Here is a 20,057-nt window from a genome sequence, read left to right as displayed (position 1 = left end):
GAGTGCCAACCACATCATCTGGCTATCCCTGTCATTCTAGTGTATGTACAGTATGTGCTCAATCTACTATCATATGCCCACCTTAGCACACAACCCCTATCCTTCTACTCCTGGCTGAATTGCAAACCCTTGGATGAAGATAGAATTGTTGACTAGCGTATCGGCCATCACTGTCAAGACCCACACATCAATAATCACCTCTTGAGTGGGGTATTGGAGGGTGTCTCATCCCATTGGGACCATGCATCAAGGTCCAGGAGAAGAAAGGAGGAGATGAGACACACCGCGAGTGCTGATGGTGTCATTTTGGATACGGGCTTAACTGGATTATTGAGTCTAACTATATGAGAGACAGAATTAGCTTGGATCGGCATACCTCGAAAGATCCGACTAAATTAACGCTGTTACTATGCTGATCTTGCTGACTGGTACTTAAGCCAAAATATCCTGCTAATCTCATTAGCCTAACGTAAAAACCGTTGAAAACTATCGGGAGCTAAGGAAAGCACGATACTTAGATAGATAGACTCGCATTTATTTAGCGCCACCTTTGCATCGGTTTAAAACGAGGCATAATGATAACAGTGTGAAAAGAAAGGCTTAAAAGCAAAGAAAGAATGTAGTATTTACATAGGACCTTTCACAACCTCAGGACATTCCAAAGCGCAATATTTTTGAAGTGTAGTCACTAATGTAGGGAAGCGTGGCAGCCATTTTACACACAGCAAGGTCCAACAACCAGCAATGAAATAAATGACCAGATAGATAATCTGCTTTAGTGATGTGGATTGAGGAATAACTATTGGCCAGATCACCGGAGCGACCTCCCCTGCTCTTCTATGAAATTGTGCCATGGGATCTTTTACGTCCACCTTAGAGGGCAGATGGGACCTCAGTTTAATGGTACTGCCAACAGTGCAGCACTCCCTTCGTACTGTCCTGCAATGTCAGCCTAGATTTTGTGTTCAAGTCTCTAGGGTGGGACTTGAATCCATCGCCTTCTAACTCAGAGGCAAAAGTGTTACATCTAAGCCCTGACTGACACTGAGGGGAGGGGGCATTTTAATATTTTGGGTGAGTGCCAGTGCCATTTACAGTATTAATGTGGCATCTGCTGCAGGTTCTCTGCTCTGACGGTTTCTGTACTTGCCGTAAAATGTAACCGAAAGGCCCTCAGCAATGGTGAACAGCAGCGATGCACAGGTGTCCCTGGGCCCAGTGTTGCTAGGGTGCAAATGATGGGAAGTACATTGTATCTCAGTATTTGGGAAGGCATATTAACTGCCAATATCACTTCTGGCAGCTGATATTCCTCCTTTGTACCTCCAGGTTATGCTGAATTACTGGCAGAACCTGACAGGAAATGTATGGCTAAGAATGTTTCACAGCTTTGAATTGGTGGAAAGAAACCTCTTGGAGACAGCTTTAACATTGGAGAAGGGAGTTCCACTCAAGGTGATTGGCAGAAGAACCAAAGGCGACATGAAGACAAACATTTTTACACAGTGAGTGGTTAGGATCTGGAGGCACATTCAATTGAGGCTTTCAAAAGGGAATTGGATAAGTACCTGAAGGAAAAAAATTTGCAGGGCTATGGGAAAAGGACGGGAGAGTGGGATTAGCTGCAGTGCTCTTGCAGAGAGCTTGACAGGCCAAATGGCCCCCTCTGTGCTGTAACCATTCTATGATTCTATGATTCTAGGTTATGTGGTGAGGCCAAGAATGTTGATAGATGAAGGACTGGAGGTTGGACTTTCAAAGGTATGAGGAAGCAGCTGTTGATTGAATGTTTGATTAACCAAAATTCCAATGATCTCATTGCACCGGCTGAAGTGTGACAGAGCAAGACCTGAGCCATTGACTCCAGCATAAGGGGAAAGAAAGAAAGGCTTCGATTCATATAGAACCTTTCACAATTCAGGACATCCCAAAGTGCTTTACAGGCAGTACTTTTTTTGATATGTCGTCACTGCTGTAATATAGAAAAATTGGCGATAGCCAAATTGCACACCGCTAGGTCCCACAAACAACAATGTGATAGACCAGATAATCTATTTTGGTGATGTTGATTGAGGGATAAATATTGGCCAGGACACCGAGGATAACTCACCTGCTCTTCGAAATAGTGCTGTGGGATCTTTTATGACCACAAGAGAGAAAGCAGTTGAACACCCCTATGAGCTTTAATTTTAGCTAATAGTCTCTTAGATGGAACCTTATCGAGTGCCTTCTGGTAGTCGGTATAAACTACATTTCCCTGTCTACTACTTTAGTTATTTCCTCAAAAAATTAGGTTTGTTAGGCATGATCTACCCTTTACAAATCTATGTTGACTCTCAAATTTATCTTAATGCTCAGTCCTTCTGTCATTAATTATAGATTCCAATAACTTTCCCACAACAAACGTTAGACTAACAGGTCTACGATTTCCTGGTTTCTCTCTATCATCTTTCATAAATTATGGAGTTACATCTGCAATTTTCGTATTAAAAAGACAATTCCTGAATTGAGAGAGCTTTGAAAGTTTATGGCTAAAACAGCTGCAATTTCTTCACCTACTACTTTTAAAACTCTGCAGTGAAAACCATCAGGTCCTGTGATATCACAGCCTTTAGTGCTATTATTTTTTCTAATACTCTTTACTTGCTTACATTAACTTTAGTGAGTTACAGTCCTTGATACATTAATTTCCCTGGAAAGTCAGGTACACTATTGTGAAGACTGATACAAAGTAATTATTCAACTATTTACAATCTATATTAACGACTTGGAAGAAGGGACTGAGTGTAATGTAGCCAAGTTTGCTGACGATACAAAGATGGGAGGAAAAGCAATGTGTGAGGACACAAAAAATCTGCAAAAGGACATAGACAGGCTAAGTGAGTGGGCAAAAATTGGACAGATGGAGTGTATGGAAAGTGTGAGATCATGCACTTTGGCAGAAAAAAAAATCAAAGAGCAAGTTATTATTTAAATGGAGAAAGATTGAAAACTGCTGCAGTAAGCGGGACCTGGGGGTACTTGTGCATGAAACACAAAAGGATAGTATGCAGGTATAGCAAGTGAGCAGGAAGACCAATGGAATCTTGGCCTTTATTGCAAAGGGGATAGAGTATAAAAGCAGGGAAGCCTTGCTACAGCTATACAGGATATTGGTGAGGCCACACCTGGAATACTGTGTACAGTTTTGGTTTCCATATTTACGAAAGGATATACTTGCTTTAGAGGCAGTTCAGAGAAGGTTCACTAGGTTGACTCCGGAGATAAGGGGGTTGACTTATGAGGAAAGGTTGAGTAGGTTGGGCCTCTACTCACTGGGAATTCAAGTAATCTATCGAAAGATTATGAGAGGGTTTGACAAGGTAGATGCAGAGAGAATGTTTCCACTGGTGGGGGAGACTAGAACTAGAGGGCATGATCTTAGAATAAGGGGACCACCCATTTAAAACTGAGATGAGGAGAAATGTCTTCTCTCAGAGGGTTGTAAATCTGTGGCATTCGCTGCCTCAGAGAGCTGTGGAAGAATAAATATAAGACAAAAATAGACAGTTTCTTAAATGATAAAGGGGTTATGGAGAGCGGGCAGGGAAGTGGAGCTGAGTCCATAATCAGATTAGCCATGATCTTATTGAATGGCGGAGCAGGCTCGAGGGGCTGTATGGCCTACTTCTGTCCCTATTTCTTATGTTCTTATGTTCTAAGTCTGCCATTTCCTTATTTTCATTTGCAATATTATCCCCATCGGTTTTATAGGGCACATTACCTTTGACTTCCCTTTTTCTACTAATATAATTATAAAACCTTTTTGGTTAATCTTGATATCCCTCAAAAGTTAATTTTTGTATTCCCATTTTGCAACTTTTATTATCTTTTTTGTCTTCCTTTACTGTTCATTACATCTTTCCCAGTCTCCTGGATTTACACTACTCTTTGCACGTTTATATGTTCGTTCCTTTAGTTTTATAGAAACATAGAAAATAGGTGCAGCAATAGGCCATTCGGCCCTTCGAGCCTGCATCAGCATTCAATATGATCATGGCTGATCATGCAACTTCAGGAACCATTCCTGCTTTCTCTCCATACCCCTTGATCCCTTTAACCGTAAGGGTCACATCTAACTCCCTTTTGAATATATCTAACGAACTGGCCTCAACAACTTTCTGTGGTAGAGAATTCTGCAGGTTCACAATTCTCTGAGTGAAAAAGTTTCTCCTCATCTCGGTCCTAAATGGCTTACCCCTTATCCTTAGACTGTGACCCCTGGTTCTGGACTTTCCCAAATTCGGGAACATTCTTCCTGCATCTAACCTGTCCAATCCCGTCAGAATTTTATATATTTCTATGAGTTCCCCTCTCATTCTTCTAAATTCCAATGAATATAAGCCGTCGATCCAGTCTTTCTTCATATGTCATTCCTGCCATCCCGGGAATCAGTCTGGTGAACCTTCACTGCACTCCCTCAATAGCAAGAATGTCCTTCCTCAGATTAGGAGACCAAAACTGTACACAAAATTCAAGGTGTGGCCTCACCAAGGCACCGTACAACTGCAGTAAGACCTCCCTGCTCCTATACTCAAATCCTCTCGCTATGAAGGCCAACATGCCATTTGCCTTCTTTACCGCCTGCTGTACCTGCATGCCCACTTTCAATGACTGATGTACCATGACACCCAGGTCTCGTTGTACCTCCCCTTTTCCTAATCTGCCACCATTCAGATAATATTCTGCCTTCCTGTTTTTGTCACCAAAGTGGATAACCTCACATTTATCTACATTATACTTCATCTGCCATGCATTTGCCCACTCACCTAACCTGTCCAAGTCACCCCGCAGCCTCTTAGCATCCTCCTCACAGCTCACACTGCCACCCAGCTTAGTGTCATCTGCAAACTTGGAGATATTACATTCAATTCCTTCGTCTAAATCATTAATGTATATTGTAAATAGCTGAGGTCCCAGTACTGAACCTTGCGGTACCCCACTAGTCACTGCCTGCCATTCTGAAAAGGACCCATTTATTCCTACTCTTTGCTTCCTGTCTGCCAACCAGTTCTCTATCCACGTCAATACATTACCCCAATGTTATCTCTCACCTCTTTTGTCAACCATGCTGTTTTATTTGGTAAGTAGAGGTTTATATTGGTGCTGTATTAAGCTAAATTCTTTTTTAAACATAAATAGAGACATTGGTCACTGCTGCCCCTAAATTTTTTATTTTGCTTAAATCTACACATGACAAAAACTGGTGTAAATGCAGGAAATTTGCCTAAGCTGCACTTTTGTATGGGGACGAAGCTATGTTAATGAGCGGCTGAAGGTTTCGCTAAAGGTTTTGCAGAATCAGCGGGAGAGATCAAGCAAATTCAGGCGTAGGATTAAAACTAGCATAAGTCACTGACACTTGAATTTCCTCGATAGTTTGAGCTTAAAATCGGCAAGGCGCAGTATTTATGCTAATGTTTCGGCACAAGTTTCCAGGAAATTCTGGGCCAGAGACTATTTCTGATAATTGCTTTTACCCCCAGAACATAGTCAGCGTGCATTTGCTGCAGTGACCAGAGTTGCACAGCAGAGCGCAGCAGCAATGAATCTGTGCTCAGTCTGCAGGCCTTGTATAATGTACCGGTACACAGAGCCAGGGAGCTGAGCAGCACAGCCTGACATGGTTTCCATAAAGCTGACAGAAGACAGATGGCTGACCTTAAAGGGACAGTATCTGTCAGAATTCCTCTCTTACAAGAGAGATATCCCTGCATCTGGAGCAAAGATGGTGACAGGAATTCAAATTCCCCACAGTTTTTACAATAACAAATGCAACCAACGCTCTCATATTTAGCAGGAGTCCAACGTGGGTGATTTGAAACCCCTGCCCTTTTGCCTTGATCTCCTATATGTCTGCATTATGTGGGTAATTCCCAGCATATCTCCTGCTTTCTCTCACTGGAAAACAAGGCAAGATATGGTATCACGATATGTGGGTTCATAAATGTCTGCTCTCTCTCTCATTTTAGTTCAAATGTGTAACCTACTTCGATGTGTAACACAGCCCCATACATTTAAAAAGGTTTGTGACCATTCTCACTCCTTTTGATCCTAAGTATCACTCTTAAAGGCTCTCTAATTTTGACAGGTACCTTGCTTTACAGGGATATTGAAGATATGGTGGTAATTTTGACTTTGTGCGATAGTGTAAAATGGGTAGAGAATTGGCAGCCCTTTTTATACCTCTTTCCATTTTTATTTCCATTAAAGTCAATGGCTGCTGACTCGCTATCACCCATTTTACACGATTGCACTAAATTACCTCCATAAGACCAATAGTTTTAATAGAGCGATTTCACTGCCAGTTTGCATGCTAGGATAGCCCTATGTCCATGTGAATCAATTGCTTTCTTCTGCTCCCTAAAATACTTGCAATCTCACAGCCAGGTGAACTGAGAAGAGAGAAAGAAAAATTCATCCCAACCTGCTTTTGGGCTATTAATAGCCCAAAAGCAGGTTGGGATGAATCTCTCTATCCCCATTGTTATCCTTCTATCTCTTTCTTCTTCTCTTGTCTAGTTCACTCTCGACTCTTTCTATCTGTCTCTCTCTCTCTCAGCCTGTCCCCATCTCTCTAGTGTTAGCTGTCTCTCAGTGGTAGCCTTGTCACCTTTGACTTGAGCACATAATCGAAGCTGATACTTCAGTGCAGTACTGAGTGCTGCACTGTTAGAGGTGTCGTCTTTTGGATGAGATGTTAAACCGAGGACCCGTCTGCCCTCTAGGGTGGACATAACTAATCCCATGGCATTATTCGAACAAGAGCAGGGAGTCCTGGTCAATAGTTATCCCTCAATGAATGCCTACTAAATAGAATATCTGGTAATTTATTTAATTGCTGTTTCTGGGAACTTGCTGTGTATAAATTGGCTGCCTCGTTTCCTACAGGGTTGATGAAGGTAGTGCAGTAGATGTTGCATATATGGACTTTCAAAAGGCATTTGATAAAACACCTCATAACAGATTTATTTGGAAAATAGAAGCACAAAGGAATGGTGGTAACTTGGGTATGTAATTGGCTAAGGGAAAGAAGGCAGAGAGTAGTGGTGAATGGATGTTTTTTTCTGACTGGAGAGAAGTATGTCGTGGGGTCCTCCAGCTTCTCTGAAAAATCTCTGCCTCCTTTAATATTTGCCTGCCAGTGAGTCTATGGCTATTTTAAGATACAGGCTTGGGGTTTGAAGATATTTAAGGAGTTTCTTTCCTATTAGTGGCACCTATTGCTAAAATCCAATAGCCAAACTCTAGGAATAAAACCTTTCCCTTTGTGTGGCTTACCAGTGATATGTGCACAACAAACATTCCCATAGTGCCAATCAGTACTGGTATTTAAAAGGGCTTTTCCTGTTGTTGTTCTGCAGTATGGGAAATGAGGCACTTGGTAAGTGTAAGGTTGTGAACCTGAGGTGAAGTGGTGTGAGGTTACAATCACACACCTGGCATTCTTACATAATCTTGTCTGCCTTGTGCTTTCTATTTCTCTGTCACTCCTTCCATCTCAGTCTGCCTCAGTCTCACTCTCTTTTATATTTACACCAGTGTGCATGTCTTCCTGCTTAAACCATTATACAGATACATTTTCCTGCAAAGCAGAGGAATTCTGCAAGACAGAGTTTCTTACATTGTTACTATAGGTTTAAACCCCACTCCAAGATATGAGCATATAATCCAGACCGACCTTTTGATGCAGTACTGAGGGCCTGTTGAATTGTTGGAGTTTTCACTGAGATGCAATGTTAAACCGAGGCCCTTTTGCTTGGCTCAGTAATTAAAATAGATGCAAAGAGATCCCATGGTACTAGTCTGGAAGAGCAGCGTGTCCTGATCAACATTCTTCCCTCAAATAATGACAGATAAAGTGGTTGTTCATCTCATTTATTGTTTATGGGATCTTGCTCTGCACAATTTGGCTTCCACATTATCCTATATAACAACAGTGGCTGCACTTCAAATTGCAATTCATTGGTTGTGAAGATCTTTCGGAAGTCCTGAGGATATGATAAAGCATTACATGAATGGAAGTTCTTACTTCTTTCTTTTTTCATCATTTCTGATTAAAGTACATAAAAATATTGGCCTCAATTTTCCCCAGTATTTGCTCTAGTTTTTTTTTTGAGCAGGCTGCTTTTTCTGGCGTAACTTAAAAATCCCCAGTTTCCCCAATCAAATTGCACCAGCGTAACTGACTTAATTACGTTTTTTTTAGGTACTTTTTTTTGCTCAAAAGGGGGCGTTACCAGCCACCTACGCCAATTCTGCCCATTTAAGCAACTTTGGCCAGCTAATAGTTACCCAATTTCTACTTAGGCCAGGGTATGTGGCCACTCGGGAAAACCCTTGCGGAGAGTTAAAGAAATCAGCGCAGGTAAGGAAATTGGTGCAGGTAAGTGCAGCAGATGCCCGGACAGCAGCAGCAGGAAAGGTAAGAGAGAGGGGGAGAGGGAGAAAGGGGTGGGGGGAGGCGGGGGGTGGGGGAGAGAGAGAGAGAGAAGGGGGGAGAGAGAGAGAAGGGGGGAGAAAGAGAATGGGGGGAGGGAGAGGTGAAGTTAGGTGCTGGGACCAGAAGGGAGGAGAACATTCGGCCTGGGCTAGGAGTAGGAGAACGCACCAGGAGGCCACTCGGCCTGGGCTAGGGGCGGGAGGGAGTGAACTGGCCGGCATCAGAGGCCACAGAGCGGCGGCAAGGCAACAGAGAGGCTGGGGTGGGGGAGGGTACTCAATGCAAGGACAAATATCAATTATTAAATAAGTAAATAATACCTTCCTCTTGTGGACTTAAGACCTTCTAATCCTCTGGTGTGGAGTTAATGGCCGATTGCCAACTCGGAGCGCTACTGCGCATCCGCGGCCATTTCAGAGACGTCAGGAATGTCAATTTTTTCCACCGTGCATGCGCAGAAGGCCCGGCACCTTTTTCCAGCGCAGAACGCAGGCTCCACCTCCCCCCCCACCCCCCGCCCCAAGGCGACTGACCACGCTGCGCAGCTGCAGACTAGAGGCCAAACATCGGGGAAATTACAAAGATTTTTTCCTGGAGCATCTACTCACGTAATGAAGCAGCGCAACTCAGGCAACACCAGAAAACGGGTTCGGGGAAAATTGAGCCCATTAAGAGGGTCATTTCTGACTGAACACTCAATCAGCTTCTGCTGCCCTGCATCACTTGCTATTTCAGGGATATCACTTCCTGTCAGAAGTCATGTTTGAACACTGCTGGCAGCAGATAGTGTTGCCAAGTACCAGAATAATGTTCTTTGGAAATCTATACCAAGCTTGGTAGGCAGGAGATGGAAGATTAACCCTACGGATGCTGAAATTGGAAAAAAGAAAAAAAGAAAAAAGAAAGAAAGAAAGAAAGAGTGAGTGACATCTTGAGCATGATGTGTGCAGCAGGGTGGCAGCAGTGTGATGTCTATGTGATAAACACACATTTGGATATGGATACTTCAGTTACTAACTGATTAGCAGTGGTTCAAGAAGGGCAATTAGGGATGGGCAATAAATGCTGGCCTTGCCAATGACTCCCACATACTAGGAATGAATTAAAAAAATATGGGAAGCATAATTCATTTTTTTATTTTATATTTCAACACTTTTCATAACTTCTTAACTGAGAAATATTTTTCTTGAGGGTGGGGAAGAGAATGTTGGTAAGTTGTTTTGTTTTCAGGGTGGGGTGGTGTTCTGATACAGAGACGTTATTATACAGAGAAGGAGTAGTGGTCAAGGAATGATAAAAGTAGTCTCAGTGAGGAAGGTTGGAGTGCTTGAAAGATATTGCAGTCTGTTTATGGCGAAACCATCGTGAAAGGCTCATAGCAAAAGGACACTACCCAGGTTGTAAAAATAAGAGCTGAGCAAGTCAATAAATAGTGATTTGATGTACTATCCTCATTCACATTGTCTAATTAGAGCAAGTAACTAGATTAAGTAACTAATGATGACTTATTTCAAAGTGATCATTAGAGCGCAGAGCAGCTTGAAGACCCTGCTGATGATAAAAAGTTCACTGATAACAGCCGACTTCATAAATGCCAATGGTCTGTCTCAAGGCTGAGAAGAGATTCCCTGAAAGGAGGTTAATAAGTGAGGATGCAACCTTTTGAAGTGGAGGTTTCAGGGCTCTGATAGATTTCCTACTCTGGCCACAAGGGACTCGCTTTGCTGCTGCTGTGAGCTCCATTAAGGTACTTCCAAAGATTGATGCTGATAACCAGATACACAATTCTGTGGCATATTCCTAGACTGAGAGGCAGTAGAAATGAACCGCAGTCTGGTGCTTTGTGGGTCAGCTGAGTTAGCAGCATCCTCAGCCTCCTGTTAAACCTGACACCCAATGCTCCAGTCTCCTCTGTCATTACTACAGGGGGAAGTCTCCAGCCATTATTGATTTTGACATCTGGTAAGACATTAAAGGAGATATCTATTTCTTTCTCATCATTCAGGACATTGGCCATGGTGTGTGTCTCAGAGTAAGTGATTAGAGACCACCACTCACTTCACTAAGAATATTCCTGCAATTGAAAAGACCAAACAACACACTGAGTTACCTTATATGACTGTGGTGTGGTGCCAACTAGAGGCAAAACTCTTTGTCACACAAGTAAAGAAAATTATAGTGGTATTATTAATACTGAAAACTTGCTGGTAAAAATTACCCCATTTTACCTCTCCTGATGATATAGTGGGTAGATGACTCATGTGTTATGACACTGGCCAAGCAGACTGGGAGGTCCTAAGGTGCCGTTCTATGCTAAGTTAGCTGACCTGAGGCAGATTAGCAGTCGGGTGTGCTACAACTGGCCTGAGCATACCTGTGTCAAAGAGGAGGAGTTAGCCAGCTTACCCGCTCCTAATCACTATCCAGTGACCCACACGCAAACGTGCATGTATGTGGACGTCAGGTGAGGATAGATCACCTGAAGCTGATCTGTAGGCCATAGCTACGTACTCCCACACACCTGTAGTGTGTGTCAGAAGCTGGGAGATAGAAATAGAAGCCAGCCTCACCGTTTCCCCAATCACTCCAACAGATGTAGAGGGAGGTGGAGCCAAATTGAATTTTTTTTACAAATTACTTATTCCTATCTGGTCAACTTGATTAGAAAGGACACAAAAGGATTGAACTAAGATGTGATATTGACAGGACCTGACAGGGCAGATGCTGAAAGGTTGTTTCCCCTTGCTGGATAGCCTAGAACGAGGATTTTACAAGCTGGCTCCTGGAGTGGAAGCTGCTTTCTGACCTGCTCAACTGTATCCGTGGTCATCCATGGCCATTCCCTGCTCTTCTTCCCCAAATCGACTTTATTCCACCCCTTATGTTATCCCTCCTCTGATAGTGAAGGCAATTCAGCCCAAACTATCAGTTCAACCTGCAAGTTTAAAGCTACAAGCTCCAAGTTCAATGTCTGCTCATCTCACAGTATGCTTTTGTTCTTTGCCTCAGAGCTTGCATGGCTGGAGCTCTGAAGAAACTTGATTTCCTTCACTCGCGAACAGGACTTTGTTGCTTCACTACCAACACTGCTTCAGTCGCTTCACGCCTTCGCTCTGAATTCTTCTGTCAAATTGTTTTCCGATTTCCTGGACTTCGGTGGACATCGCTAGGCTACGTTTCTGCACTGGACTACACTGGAGTATACCTTAAGACTACCTGCTGCCTCTCCATCTCTGCTGCTAATTTTTTTTTTTCCTTTTAACCACGGCTGTGCCTCTGCTGAACATGTACTAATGGTTTCTCAGCTCTGCTGGCTTCTTGCGAGCAGCTACCGGTGCACCCGTTCTACCAGTTTTCAACTTTGCTGGTCGCTGGCTGCAGTTTTTACGGTGATCTACCGTGATGCACAAACTTGTGTCAATGTCGCCATCATCTTTCTGCACCGCTACCGACTCCCCCTCCTACAGCACATTCCCGACGCTCTACAAATAGCTTCTGGACTTCATTCCTGCAATTCCATGTTTGAATCCCTCCAATCTGGTTTCCGCGCCTGCCACAGTTCTCATCAAAGTCCCAATGACATCCTTTGTGACTGTGACAAAGGCAAACTATCACTCCTCATCATTCTTGACTTGTCTGCAGCCTTTGACACAGTTGACCGCTCTATCCTTCTCCAACGCTTCTCCACTGCCGTCCAGATGGGTGGGACTGCATTCGCCTGGTTCCATTCTTACCTATCTAATCATAGCCAGAGAATCACCTTCAATGGCTTCTCTTCAACACCCCCCCCCCTTCCTCCCCACCTCCCGTATCGTTATCTCTGGTGTCCCCCAAGGATCTATCCTTGGCATCCTAAAACACAGCGTCAGTTTCCACATGTACGCTGATGACACCCAGCTCTACCTCATTACCACTTCTCTCGACCCCTCCGCAGTCTCTAAATTGTCAGGCTGCTTGTCCGACATCCAGTTCTGGATGAGCAGAAATTTTCTCCAATTGAATAGTGGGAAGACCGAAGCCATTGTCTTCGGTCCCCACCACAAACTCTGTTCCCTAGCCACTGACTCCATCTCTTTCCCCAACTTCAGTCTGAGGCTAAACCAGACTGTTCGCAACCTTGGTGTCATATTTGACCCTGAAATAACCTTCCGACCACATATGCGCAGCATAACTAAGACCTATTTCCACCTCCGTAACATTGCCTGTCTCTGCCTTTGCCTCAGCACATCCGTTGCTGAAGTCCTCATCCATGCCTTTGTTACCTCTAGACTTGACCATTCCAATGTGCTCCTGGCTGACCTCCCACATTCTACCCTACGTAAACTTGAGGTGATCCAAAACTCGGCTGCCCAGGTCCTAACTTGCACCAAGTCCCGCTCACCCATCATGTCTGTGCTCGCTGACCTACATTGGCTCCCGGTTAAGCAATTTCGCGATTTCAAAATTTTCATCCTTATTTTCAAATCCCTGCATGGCATCGCCCCTCCCTATCGCTGTAATCTCCTCCAGCCCCACAGCCCCCCGAGAGGTTAGCACTTGTCTAATTCTGCCCTCTTGAGCATCGCTGATTATAATCGTTTAACCATTGGTGGCCGTGCCTTGTGTTGCCTAGGCCCCAAGCTCTGGAACTCCCTGCCTATACCTCTCCGCCTCTCTACCTCTCTTTCCTCCTTCAAGGCGCTCCTTAAAACATGCCTCTTTGACTAAGCTTTTGGTCACCTGCACTAATTCCTACTTATGCGGCTCGGTGTCAAATTTTTTGTTTCATAATACTCCAGTGTAGCGCCTTGGGACGTTTCACTACGTTAAAGGCGCTATATAAATACAAATTGTTGTTATTGTTGTAGGGGGCATAGTCTCAGGATAAGGGGTCAGCCATTTATGACTGAGATGGGGAGAAAAGTCTTCACTCAGAGGGTTGTGAATCCTTGGAATTATCTAGGCCTGAGGGCTGTGCATGTTCAGTCGCTGGATATATTCAAGGCCGAGATTGATAGATTTTTGAACTCTAAGAGAATCAAGGGATAAAGGGATCAGGTGGGAAAGTGGAGTTGAGGTCGATCTGCCATGATCTTACTGATGGCGTAGCAGGCTCGAGGGGCTGTATGTGCCATGTATGTAACCTTCATGTAACTGTAACCTTCATGTAACAACACTGCATACTGTATACACCTAAGAAATGCACACCTTGACCACAGGGGGTGAACTTGTGGGACACACTCCTCACCTGGTCATCCAGGTATATAAAGGGAGGTCCCACGCAGGGTCATCACTTCTTGGTCCTATGAATAAAGGTTCAGGTCACAGAGTGACCTTGTCTGCAGAATGTGCCTCGTGTGAATTTATAGTAGTGTGTAAGGGCATTACAGTATGGATTGCTCGTGCTATTATTTTTGTTTCTTATGGTTCTTATGTCCCTCGCTCTCCCCGCTCCTCCCGTCCCGAAAACGATTTCAAGCCACTCTACATCATAAAAACAAGCTTTCTAGGCTCACTCGAGAGGGTCGACTGGCTTCTATAGGACCATATCTCAGCTGGAGTCAGCACATTTAGGAGAGGAATGGGCTGGGGGGGGGGTGGGATGTTGCAAAACATACAGCACTCTAAACTAAACTAAAGCCAAAATAATACTGAGATGATGGAAATAAAAGAGAGTGACAAAGATAGAAGGAAAGGGAGGAAACTTGAAAGTCTATGGCACCTCAGTAGGAAAAGATAAAACCCTGTCAGATGTCAACAGGATTACTGCAAGTCACCTGTTTTCTTTGTTCCTATCCATCAGGTTAAACTGCTTCCTGAGCCATCTGTAAGCAGAGCAGAGACAAAGTTAGTCACTCTCAGAGGAATAAGTGATACAGCAGTGTGGTTGCTGGGCTTAGTTAGTTGACTGTTACCAATACACTTTGCAAAAATCTACTTCCATCAAAACACATCTTGGGGCTGTAACTTGTTCAGGTAAAGTTCCTTTGTATCAGTGGCCATTTTTTTTACACTAAGTGCTTAAATTTCCAACATTCATCATTAAAGAAACGATCACTCTATTGTTGGTTAAAACTGTTGATCAGAACCTGACAGCAATTACAAAACCTGGCACGCTCCAACATGGCTCCCAATAGAACTGAATGTCCAATTGGTACAAACATGAAGATCATGTATTACCTTTCTACCTGGAGGGGTGTGGGGGACTTCTGAGTGTCCTGTACCAGCCAGTTCAAACCGGTTATCCATTCATCAACATCATCCTCATTGAATGCTGAAGAAAAAAGAAAATCATTACTGTTATAAAGAATTATGGATAGGATTTTTTTTAATATAAACTCATTTTTCTGATTTGTGCTCATTAAAGGCAACATTTTAGGGCAGGTGAATGGAACACTTTCCACTTTAGTCACCAAACGTTACCAGCTAGCATTCCTAGTCACACATAAAATAGGTTAAATGTAAAGGGGAGCTCTCTTTCATGCATCACAATTATGTGCCTCAGCCTCTGCCTGAGAATTCTTACTGTACCTGTAGTATATTTGTCCATTCCTTATAGCAGCCATCTAGTATTGGAAATTGTCAATTTAGTTTATTACATAAAGGATAACAGATAGCATTTATTATACATTTGGAATGTGGGTGTCCCTAGCAAGCCAACATTTATTACCCATCTTTAGTTGCCCAAGTAGTCGTTTGATAGAGCTGAGTAGCTTGCCAAGCCATTCAAAGGGCAGTAAAGAGTCAACATGATTGGTGTGGGGCTGGGAGTCACATATAGGCCAGACTGGATAAGGACGGCAGGTTTCCTTCCCTAATGGAAACAGTTCAATTTTTACAACAATCTGACAGCTTCATGGACACTTTTACTGACAACAGATTTTTATTTCCAGATTTTTAAAAACTGAATTTAAATTCTTGTAGGCAAAGGCACTGTGGAGAATCAGCTGGCTGGTTCTGACCTGAAGCCCATAGTTATCTCTGGACAGAATTGTGTATTTTCTCACTTCACCCAGAAAAAAGAATTTTAACACAGTTATATTATACATTCACATTGATTGGAAAATTTAATATAAAGAGATATAATACAACAATTGGAATTATATAACACTTTTAACATAACAAAATGTCCTAAGGTGCTTCACAGGCGTGTAATCAGACAAAAATTGACAGCCAGTCAAAGAAAGAGACATTAGGTCAGGTGACCAAAAGCTTGGTCAAAGAGGTAAGTTTTATGGAATGTCTTAAATGAGGAGAGAGAGAGGTGGAGATGTGGAGAGGTCTGGGGAGGAAATTCTAGAGTTTAGAGTCTAAAAAGTTGAAGGCACGGCCACCAATGGTGGGCGAAGGAAGTGAGGAATGCAGAATTCCCGGAGGGTTGTAGGAGTGGAGGAAGTTATTGAGATAGGGAGGGGTGAGGCCTTGAAGGGATTCAAATACGATGATGAGAATTTTTAATATCGAAGCATTGGTGGACCAAGAGCCCATGAAGGTCAGCGAGCCCAGCAAGCGAGATGATGGGTGAACGGGACTTGGTGGAAGATTTTACAGTTTAAAGCAAGACTGGGCTCTGCTTTCATCACAGATAAGTTAACATGTTGAGGACAGACCTTTCTTCAGAACAGGGTATAGCTAACTGTAAGTGGTTTTGCTCCTGGTGGTTTTGAATCACCCCTCTTACAACAGTTATAGACACTGGAATTATAGTCGTGAACAGTAATATACAGTCATAGACAGATCTTTTCGGTCTCAACTGTCATAATGCTTTTATTCAAGTTATAGCACACACCTCTGCCCAGTAAAAACACACCCTGGTACTGTAATACAAACAAACACAGTACAACACACAGTCTGGCCTGTCTAAACAGGCACCTAAGGCGAAGTACCCACGTCTAAAACATCCCTGCTCGGATTCAAAATTTCAACACTGAAATTTGTCCAACAGAATTGTGCGCATGCTTATGATCCTTGCAAAAACCTCCCACTAAAACCTCTAAGACTTGGTTGGGACACACGGCACCCTTTCACAATATGCGGTGGTCTTAAAGATATGTGGGCTGGGATAAATGCTCAACAATTACCCCTCTGGCTTACTCGCTGCTTCTCTCGATGAGGCGTATCTTCTGGGTCTTCAAGTCTAGTCTCAAGGTCAGCTTCCCAGTCAAAGTAGCAAGGCTCTCTGGTGTTTCTTCTCTCAGTCCCAGATGGAGTGCTCAGACCTTATGCATTGAACAAAGCAAGCAGGCGTAGAAGAGGGGAGAGAGAGAGAGATGGCAGCCAAAACTGCCTCTCTTATATTTGCAAAAATGCTTCTTCTCACGCCAAAAGTCCAACTGTCCTTCCCCTGAGGCTGTGCAACTCAAAAGCAAAATCAAGTCTCATGCCTGTTTCTTTGTCAACTGGGCTGTACCTCAATGTGTGGCTCCGATGAGTCTGTGGTCAAATAGCTTTCCTTTGTCTTTCATTGGCCTGAAACCATGGCCACTTTACTTAATGTCTTACTGATTGCAAGACAAAAGGCCCGCTCATCAACCATTCAAGCAAAAAGGGATGTCATCAAGGTCCAGGTCGGTGATTAGAGCGTGGGCAGATGCAACAGGAGCGGCGAGATACTCTGGAGGGATGTGATCGGGGCCCAGGAGAGGCATAAATTTAGGGCCAGGGACCCAGGGGCAGCACGGGCCAGCCCACACTGCGATATGTGTGCACACTGGAGCAGATCGCCAGTCGTCTTGGGTAACCCTTGCCATTGGACCAAGACCTAGCTCTGTCAAGCTCTGTGGTGGTTGGTGTGCAATGGCCACCACAGGTTAAAAAAAATCCACGCACAAGTATCTTCCACCCTTGAGGATGTAGTTCGGGTCCTTCATTGAAACACCTGTGAACTCATCCTTTTTTGGTGTGGAAGCAAGTCATCCTCATTTCGAGGGACCGCCTATGACTGACAGTCCATCAACCATTCCTGCCATTGATTCCTTGTCCACCTGATGTGTAATCCTTTGGGGCATGTTTGGACCTACCCCACATCAGTGCTGTCTGCTCTCTGCAGTAACAGAAAATGTGTCCAAGCAATGTCCAAAAACTTTAAGTTTTTTCTGTCGATGTTTGCGCCGAATCTTACATAACCTAACAGAGTTCAGTGTTGAAGATGGCTGAAAAGTGGAAGAGTATTGCATTTACCAACACAGATACTCTTCACATCAATTCACTAAAATTAAACTAGTGAAGTCCTGATAGTGAAACTCGTATTGACAACGTATATATTGTGTATATGGACTTTCAAAAGGCATTTAACAAAGTAGCACATAATAGACTTGATATGTAAAATTAAAGTATATGGGATTAACATAGAAACATAGAAAATAGATGCAGGAGTAGGCCATTCGGCCCTTCGAGCCTGCACCACCATTCAATAAGATCATGGCTGATCATTCACCTCAGTACCCCTTTCCTGCTTTCTCTCCATACCCCTTGATCCCTTTAGCCATAAGGGCCACATCTAACTCCCTCTTGAATATATCTAATGAATTGGCATCAACAACTCTCTGCGGTAGGGAATTCCACAGGTTAACAACTCTCTGAGTGAAGAAGTTTCTCCTCATCTCAGTCCTAAATGGCTTACCCCTTATCCTTAGACTGTGTCCCCTGGTTCTGGATTTCTCCAACATCGGGAATATTCTTCCTGCATCTAACTTGTCTAAACCCATCAGAATTTTAAACGTTTCTATGAGATCCCCTCTCATCCTTCTAAACTCCAGTGAATACAGGCCCAGTCGATCCAGTCTCTCCTCATAAATGGACAGTGACGGCATGGATACAAAATTGGCTAAAGGACAGAAAGCTGAGAGTCGCGGTGAACGGTTATTTTTCAGGTTGGAGGGAGGTATACAGTGGTGTTCCCCAGGGGTTGGCATTAGGACACTGCTCTTTTTGATGAATATTAAGGACCTGGACTTGGGGCATTATTTTAAAGTTTGCATATGGCACAAACCCGGAAATGTAGTAAACAATGAGAAGGATAGAAACAGACTTCAGGAGGACACAGACAGACTGGTGAAATGGGCAGACACAGGGCAGATGAAATTAATTGCAGAGAAGTGTGAAGTGATACATTTTGGTTGGAAGAATGCGGAGAGGCAATATGAACTAAATGGTACAATTTTAAACGGGGTGCAGGAACAGAGACACCTGGGGATGTTTGTACACAATTCTTGGAGGGTGGCTGGACAAGTTGAGAAGGCGGTTAAAAATCATATGGGAACCTTGGCTTTATTAATAGAGGAATAGAGTACAAAAGCAAGGAAGTTATGCTAAACCTTCATAAAACACTGTTTAGACCTCAGCTGGAGTATTGTGTTCAATTCAGGCACAACACTTTAGGAAGGATGTCAGATCTTAGAGAGGGTGCAGAAGAAATTTACTGGAATGGTACCAGTAATGAGGGAATTCAGTTATGTGGCGAGACTGGATCTTCCTTGCTGCAATGCTCCATCTCACCCTTAGTAAGCTCCCCGCTGGAGTGGAGCTAATCTACAGAACAAACGGGAAACTGTTCAACCTCCGCCACCTCCAGGTCAGATCCAAGATCGACCCATCCTCTGACATTGAATTACAGTATGCAGACGACGCTTGCGTCTGCACACACTCGGAGGCCGAACTGCAAGCCATTGTCAACACGTTCACCGAAGCATACGAGAGCATGGGCCATACACTAAACATAAGTAAGACAAAGGTCCTCTACCAACCTGCCCCCGCCACACAGCACTGTCCTCCAATTATCAAAATCCACAATGAGGCCTTGGACAACATGGACCATTTTTCATACCTCGGGAGCCTCCTGTCAACAGTGACAAAGTCTAACACCACCTTCAGTGTGCCAGTGCAGCCTTTGGTTGCCTGAGGAAGAGAGTGTTTGCAGACCAGGACCTCAAACCAGGCACCAAGCTCATGGTCTACAGAGCAGTAGTGATACCCGCCCGCCTATATGGTTCAGAGACAGGGACAATGTACAGCAGGCGTTTGGAGAAGTACCACCAATGCCGTCTCTGCAAGATCCTGCAAATCCATTGGTAGGATAGGTGCACCAACATCAGTGTTCTCGCTCAGGCCAACATCCCCAACATCGAAGCATTGACCACGCTCGATCAGCTCTGTTGAATGGGCTTTATCATCTGCATGCCCGATACGAGACTCCCAAAACAAGCACTCTACTCGGAGCTTCGACACGGCAGGCGAGCCCCAGGTGGGCAGAGGAAACACTTCAAGGACAGCCACAAAGCCTCCTTGAAAAATTGCAACATCCCCATCTGTGAATCCCTGGCCCAAGACCGCTCAAAGTAGAGGAAAAGCATCCGGGAAGGCACCAAACGCCTCGAGTCTCTTCGCCAGGATCAAGCTGAAGCCAAGCGTAAACAGCGGAAGGAGCGCACGGCAACCCAAGTACCACACCCACCCATCCCTTCAACCACCGTCTGCCCCATCTGTGACAGAGACTGTAGGTCCCACATCCGACTCATCAGTCACCTGAGAACTCATTTTTAGTGTGGAAGTAAGTCATCCTCGACTCTGAGGGACTGCCTATGAGAAAGAGGAGAGA

The 20,057-nt window shown here is 44.0% G+C and overlaps 1 protein-coding gene across 4 annotated transcripts in view; it reads right to left on the bottom strand.

Annotated features, from left to right (window-relative positions):
• The window catches only part of LOC139277169 (1-phosphatidylinositol 4,5-bisphosphate phosphodiesterase gamma-1-like), a 273,993-nt gene that overhangs the window by 98,733 nt on the left and 155,203 nt on the right, over nt 1-20,057 (bottom strand). For all 4 annotated transcript variants that reach the window (XM_070895279.1, XM_070895298.1, XM_070895271.1 and 1 more), the window contains exons 3-4: nt 14,642-14,735; nt 14,239-14,286 (exon numbers count right to left, since the gene is read on the bottom strand). In XM_070895279.1, coding sequence (XP_070751380.1) covers nt 14,239-14,286; nt 14,642-14,735 — 142 coding nt within the window. The remainder of the gene's footprint in view (nt 1-14,238; nt 14,287-14,641; nt 14,736-20,057) is intronic.

Source organism: Pristiophorus japonicus, chromosome 1 (genome assembly GCF_044704955.1).
Source record: "Pristiophorus japonicus isolate sPriJap1 chromosome 1, sPriJap1.hap1, whole genome shotgun sequence".
Lineage (NCBI taxonomy): Eukaryota > Metazoa > Chordata > Chondrichthyes > Pristiophoridae > Pristiophorus > Pristiophorus japonicus.
The sequence above is the reverse complement of the archived record's forward strand: the minus strand, read 5'-3'. Positions and strand labels throughout refer to the sequence as shown.